At 34.8% G+C, this 7459-nt stretch overlaps 1 protein-coding gene across 1 annotated transcript; it reads right to left on the bottom strand.

Annotated features, from left to right (window-relative positions):
- Positions 1–479: 479 nt before the first annotated feature.
- On the bottom strand, positions 480–5738 carry psmb4 (proteasome 20S subunit beta 4). The gene is made up of 7 exons (XM_079590763.1): positions 5558–5738; positions 4319–4525; positions 4080–4226; positions 1612–1693; positions 1408–1524; positions 1197–1285; positions 480–631 (listed from the first exon to the last, which is right to left on the bottom strand). The coding sequence occupies exons 1-7, from the start codon at positions 5674–5676 to the stop codon at positions 619–621; spliced, it is 774 nt and encodes a 257-aa protein (XP_079446889.1). The 5' UTR covers positions 5677–5738; the 3' UTR covers positions 480–618.
- Between the last annotated feature and the right edge of the window lie 1721 nt (positions 5739–7459).

Here is a 7459-nt window from a genome sequence, read left to right as displayed (position 1 = left end):
GGCCATTTTTCCTTGTTCTGACCAAAAATTTTTTTATTAGTGATGTATTTTTTATCTTTGCTATATATTTTTTCATTAAATTATTCAGCATTTTAAAATGCTGCAATTATTTCATATTTCCTTAAGTTATCTTTTTGAGGAAAAAGTTAAAAATTAAACAGCAAGAATGTAACATTCTTTTTGTGGAAAAATATGGCATAGAATGCTAAACATTACTTATCGTTTGTAGTCATTTTTTGTAGAATTTGATAAAAGTTCTGATAAAAACACATTATGTTGGTGACAAATCAGCAGAATTTGAAACCACAATGTAAAATGGATGACAAACTCAAATGTTTACGCTTGCAAGGCATAAATTAATTTGCATTGAACATCTGTATAAAAATATATTTAGCACTGACCCAAAAGAGCAAGTGACTGGATTTGATCAACCGACTAATTAATTATACACGAAGAAGGAAAACGAAGACACAGTAGACAACTTTTATTACGTTTATTTATGAATAACAAAAGAGCGAGAAACACATCCAACTAATCTTGACAATATAATAATGATCTGGTGGAGCTGAGAGCATGTCCAAAGATGATGTGACAAAACCGGGCTCAGCAGAACAGGATTCATTCAAAACCACTGCAAAATAAAAACAAACAGCAGTTAGCAAGCCAATAAAATAATTTAGCAATCATGATGTATATAAACTGATGTTAAATATGTACATATACATCATACAATGTTTAACAATGTTTTACTATTTAACAATCTTGCATAACACTAAATACACTACCAAGATTTTTTGCTTTTATTCATAAATGTGTCAGTCATAGTTTCCACACAAATATGAAGCAGCACAACTAATGGCAACATTGATAAAAAGAAATGCATTTTGAGCAGAATTTTAGAATAATTTCTGAAGGATCATGTGACACTGAAGACTGAGTAATGATGCTGAGAAATCTGTTTAAATAATGTTTCACAATATTTTTGTATTTTAATCAAAATTGGTGAGTATAAGACACTTTTGAAAAATCTTACCGACCCCAAACTTTAGAATAAAAGTGTATATTGTACTAATTTGAATGTAGAAATACAGTTATGATATTTAATATCGGAGTTTTACTGATCGGTCATATGAAAATGTCTATAAATCCCTAAATGCTAAGCAAATATTTAGATGCATCATGTGATTTCAGCCTACCTGACCAGGTGAGCAATGTCCCAGTTTGTTTCAGAAGACAGTGGTCCAATAATCTCCACGCCATCAGCTGTTACAATGGCAATTTCATGCTAGAGCAAGTCCAAAGAATGAGTGTTATTTCTGGTTTCTTGAGTCGCATACGATGAAATATACCAGAGATAATGGTCTTTTCATGAAGGACAATAAGCCGAAAGAACAAAGCATGTCTCACCCTGTTGTACGAGCGGGCGTCACGGTAGTACAGCACTTTAAGGCATCGCTCTATCAGTGCTCGTGCCTCGTCCTTTGTGATCTCCACCTTGTTCTCCAGCACCTCCCTCATCAAGGGCTGCAAAAACACAAGTTCATATGATAAGAGTTTTAGCGTAATTTAACAAGAAAGATAATCGGATGGAAAAAATATAAGGAAACTTACCTGAGCCAAATAAGCACCAAATCCTGTTGCTACTGTCGGGGCTTCATATGCAACTCCTAACTTGTCCACGTAACCAAGAAAGCTTAAGAGAACCACAGAAAAATTGTGTTCAGTGAAAGTTAAATAACAGACAACTCAATTAAAAGGCATTATGAAATCAAAAATTGTCTCTCTTTACTATAAAACTACATTTATAGTACTATACTTGTCATTGAAAAAACTCACAGGTTTCATAATTCTCAATTTCAGTGAAAGTTAAATAAAAGACAACTCAATTAAAGTCGAAATTGTTTCTCTTTACTATAAAACTATAGTGTCACTACATCAAATTGTTATAAATTGAAAAAAACAGGTTTCATAATTCTCAATTTCACCAGATACTGAATTAATAACTCAAATTAATAATTAATAACAAGTATCCATCCTTAACCAGATACATAAAGTACACTCACATTATTTGGTATGGATTATATAGGAAATATCTACTGACTGATTGTTATATCGTCAAAAAAATTACACTATATTATCGGCCAGCGATATATTAAAAGTTTGATACATAGTAAATCCTCATTTACCTGCATACATACAATATACTCATGTAAATCAATATATCATATAGAGCAAGAATCATCTGCACTCTGCATAACTGATGATTACAGCGTCACATAAGAATGTATTATCACTAGGGATGCAACGGTACACGGTAAAATCCCGGACCGTTCGGTCAGCCCTGAACGGGACAATCTACCCTCGTGTCCCGCGGGACTTCGGTTTTGCCATTGAGTTCGCGCTGATCCTTTTAGTTTTTGCTTTACACGCCATCAGGTGCGTGCGTTTGCCTGTCCAGGCAGACGAAAGCCCGCCACAGTTGCCAACTCTCGCAATGTGTGTGTTTATTTACGTCTATCATAGCTTACAGCGTCGCGCGCGCCTGCACGTTGAACGTGATTTTTCCTCCAATGAGGGGGATTTGGGGGCGGATTCGGCGGAATGTTTTGACGAGTTATGCCACAGCACTTATATTATTGCACTGATTGGCTATAGCTGTGAGCAGACAGTGTCAATCAATGTATTGGAGATTGTGAAAACGGCAACCGTGACCATAGATGTAAAGAAAACGAAGTTGCTTGTCAGATTTTCCTAACAAGCAACCATATTTTTTTAATAAGCCCAAAAAAACGCTTGAATATTCTAAAGTGTGTTTGTTTACATTTTGTATTTCATAAGTGATAGTTGAAGAGGTTGTATTACTTAGTGTTGTTCAGTACAGACTAGAGTGTTAATTTATTCCATACACATTGATGTTCTTCCTACTGTGGCATTCTGTTTATGCTCATAAGAAAAATAAAATATTTTTGGGATGAAATAGCAGTCTCTTTCTGCACAAAACATGTACCGAAACCGAACCGAGACCATGGTCCAAAAACCGAGGTACGGACCGTACAGTGGGCTATCTGTACCGTTGCACCCCTAATTATCACACAGCTCTATATATCAATTTGGATAATTAGATCTAACTTTATCTGCATACACACAGCACACTCATGTAAAGCTATATATAGCATCTCTCAACTGCTTGATAATGGTCATTTGCCACCTTTCATATTGTTCTAAGCATAGCCATTTTGTACCCGACAACAGTATCTCTCTACCTTAGACCTCTACACTTTTTTTCTCCATTGACTGTATGGCACAGAGCAACGCCACTTATCTACCAATTATTTACCTCCATATATTGACACCTTTTTGCACTATTTGTACAAAATTTTAAATGTTTGATCTGCTGACCTGCATTTACTGTGTACTTTTGTCTTGTAATTACATGTGTAACTGGTTTTTTTTGTACCTCGACGCTTTTATCTTGGCCAGGTCGCCACTGTAAATGAGAAAGTGTTCTCAATGTGCTCATCTGGTTAAATAAAAATGAAAATGCTTGATTGTCTGTATCGTCAAAAAAATGTAAACTATTATCCCCCAGCTCTACTAAATGCAGCCATTTAAAGGCATGAAGAAGATATTAAGATGTTATAAACATTAACATCATGATTTTCTTTAAAGCTGCTTTGAAACAATGTATATTGTTTAAAAGCACTATACAAATACATTTGACTTGACAACACATTCTTATTGTGCATGTTATTTAAAAAAAAAAAAAAACGTATCAAATGTAATATTTATAATAATGTAAACTTCACATTACTAATTCCTCTTTTTTTTTTTTTTACCCATAAGAATCCAATTCTCAAAAGATTAAAAAAAATCAAGTCCCTACCTACTTTTTTTTAATGTTTTACTCTTAAAGGGATAGTTCACCCAAAAATGAAAATTTTATCAATTTACTCCCCCTCAAAGATATTTTGAAGGATGTCAGTAACCATCATTTTTAGGTGAACTATCCCATTAAATAAGTCTGATGGGTCGTGATTCTCGTTACATGCTGACGTTCAGTTGTCTGGAAACTGTCCCACCTCTCTCCATTGTAAAATCCACCAATGACCACTGTGTTCCACAAGGGGTTCATCTTGCTACGGCGGTTGTACATGACCCGTGTGAGCCAGGAGTGGATGGCTTTAGGGGTGTAGCTGTGTCCATCTCCGAGAAGCTCCTCATCAATCCTAAAACAAACACACATCAAGTTATTGCCTATTCGCATACACTGATATAAGCCCTCAAAACTGACAAAGTACTCAACCGTGTGTATACTTACACCATCTGCTCGATGATATGTTTGAGGTACTGGTAGTCAGCATAGTCTCCGGAGGCTCCCAGCATGGTGGTGTTGTTGACCTTCATGAGTCGGGAGATGTTGCGGAAGCGCGCCAGGGACCCGTAGGAGCCGAGCATGTCAGCAGCAATGATCACACCACCGGTGAACTTCACACCCAGCACTGACGTGCCCGTTACCATGGGGTTGCTGAAAATCATTCAACATTATGAATTAAAACAAGACAAATTGAACGGACAGACATATACATACAAAGATTGTGATTTTTTATGTTTTAGAAAGATTCTTATGCTCACCAAGACTGCATTTATTTGATTTAAAAAAAATATTTCACCATTATATTACTCTAGTCTTCAGTGTCACATGATCCTTCAGAAATCATTCTAATAATTTCTGATTATTATTATTAATGTTCAAAAAAGTACTGCTTCATATTTGGGGGGAAACAATAAAAAAAAAAAGTGCATTCTTTGATGAATAGAAAGTTCACAAGAACACAATTTTTTTTAAACAGAAATCTTTTGAAACATAATAAATGACTAAATGTCCTTGCTGAATAAATTTACGAAATAGTAAATCTAACTTGTAAACAGTAGTGTAACTTATGTATCATCATCATTATTAATATTTTAACCTAATCATACCAACTTATTACTAACGTACCTTAAAACCAACTGACGGCGTTTCAAGTTCACAACTTTCACATTTGCACATTGTAATATCTAATGTGTTCTTGTATATTGTGCATTTCTATGCATTAACTGACTGTATAGATTTTTAAATTGTGTATTTTTATTTCAATTATTGGTTTTATAATGCTTTTTAAATTACTTTTACTTGGCTCGTTTACGTCCACACTTTCGCCAAGACATTCGTTATATAATATTGTACTATATTGTATAACTTGCGTCTATTAAAAAAAGAAACCAGTTTTGATATTTGCCTATTCATTAGCATTGTTGCTAACAAGCTAACTGATCACCGAACCATTCAATTACTTTTTCAATAGATCAAGCGTGTAAAAAGAGACAGATATAAATTATATTCAGGGTATATATATATAAATATTTTGAAGAAATGTTAAAAATATATATATTTGAGACAATGTTCGGGGGTAAACAGCCACTTTCCTCCATGATGATGCAGCAGAGAAAGAGGCAAATCGAAACCACAAACTGACCGACCGAAAAGCGCCAAACTGAACCGTCGGGATGAACTTACAGTGTGTGTTTGATGGGTCCACATCCTGGAGCCGCGCTGCTGTTACCCGGGAATGAATAAAACTGACCGGGTTTCGGTCCGTTCTCCCAGAAATTCAGCCTCAGTCCATTCGACTCCATGTTCAAGATTGACGGAAATGACGTTGCTCACGCCTCTATGCGCTCCATGCACCGCGCGCTAGGCATTATGGGATGCTGGGTTGTGTTCATTTCTTTGGTTAATGTAATTTCTTTAGGTTTAAGATGATGGGTCGTGCTGAGAAATCAGATCCCATAATTTGTAGTTCATATTCAAAGCTAAATAATAATCAATATATGGATCAAATTCATAATTTGCTTATTAGGCTACTTGGGTGAGCTACTTGACCTGAAACATTTCAAGCTATAGGGTCCCTCTGTCTGGAGTTTCACCTGAGTATTTAAAATAGCATATATTTTAAAATCATTGAGTAGCCTAGACCTCACTACATCACCATGAAATCAAAATGGACAATTCTTATTTTTTTATGGAGTATTGTAGTATTTATTATAAACGATTGATCCGTGCACAATGCACATCATTATTTTTTAATGCGTTACCCTCTCTCTTGCAGCCATCTCTTCTCTGATGATGTGTTTACTGGCTCAAGGGCGGGGCAACCTGTCACTCACATTAGATCGACCAATAGCAAACCCTAATCATCCAATCAATTTCCCGCCCAACATTTTCTCTTGTTTGAGAAGCCGTTTCACTCGGATACACGTCACAAAAGAGTGAATAATACATTTCAAAGATTTTTTTTAATTTTTTTAACTTGTGGGGGGAAAGTAAGTAGGCTACTTAACCCCTTAAGCGACATTAAATAGACATTTTAATAGACATTAAAATGCACATCCCGAACTTAAATGGTTGTAATTCAAGAATGCTTTGGAATATAGTAAGATTGGTCTTGTTTTAAAGAAGACATTTGGCAGATTTTTGTAGAAGTGAAATTAATTATAGAAGTTTGAGTTTATGAAAATGTACAATGTTAAAAATTGAATTATTCATATTTTATATAAAATATATATTTTCAAAACCTGGTGGGCTCTAAAAATGCAACAAAAAAAAATCAAAGCCAAAAATCTGAACAAGTTGTGTTTCAAATTTTAGGTTGATATCTCAAAAAATAAGCTTTCAGTGAGATTTAGTTTGGGCGCAGTACTAAACTTTTCCACTAGTGGACATTACTGCCCATATAAGGGCGCCGCCATTTCCATATGTTGGATTCCAAGTTCATGTTCATCACTATTTCAAAATAAAGGTCTGAACACGCGTTAGGAGTATGAAAATATTCTTGTTGCAAATTGATAAATTACGGCTCCTCTGTAATTTATTTTGAAAATCAGTCACCAAATATGTAAACTAGAGCTTTCAAATGATATATAGTTTGTCAAGATTAGTTTAGGTTTAGTATATTACTGTTTTAAATATGTAATGACTGTGGTACATGCTGTCCCTGCATGTGTCAACTCAAAAGAGACTCATTTAAATGTAATAAAAAGCCTTGAATGGTCATGTTAACTGAAGTCCTCATGAACCCTTCCAGCCTCACAGCGTGTGGACAGTGACATTCTGCTCAAAAACAAGCACCGCAGCTTAAATTCCACTCAAACCAGTTCAAATGAAGGCCAAATGTTTTATCAGCTGAGTAAACGCTGTATGATCACACATTGTGGCAGCAGGTCATCTTTGCAAGACTAACAAATAAAAAGTTAGTTGGATACAGATGCTTTTCGTTTTGTTCATTTAGTTAATAATGATGATACAATCTTATCTATAATCTTATCTATAAATGTTGACACATGTGATAATTAATTAAATTTAGATCTAATACGGATAATATAGTAGTAGTAGTAGTAGTAGTAGTATACTTTATTGTCC

This window comes from Phoxinus phoxinus (assembly GCF_949152265.1).
Source record: "Phoxinus phoxinus genome assembly, chromosome: 19".
Classification (NCBI taxonomy): domain Eukaryota; kingdom Metazoa; phylum Chordata; class Actinopteri; order Cypriniformes; family Leuciscidae; genus Phoxinus; species Phoxinus phoxinus.
Note: the sequence above shows the minus strand (reverse complement) of the source record. Positions and strands in the feature narration are given on the sequence as shown.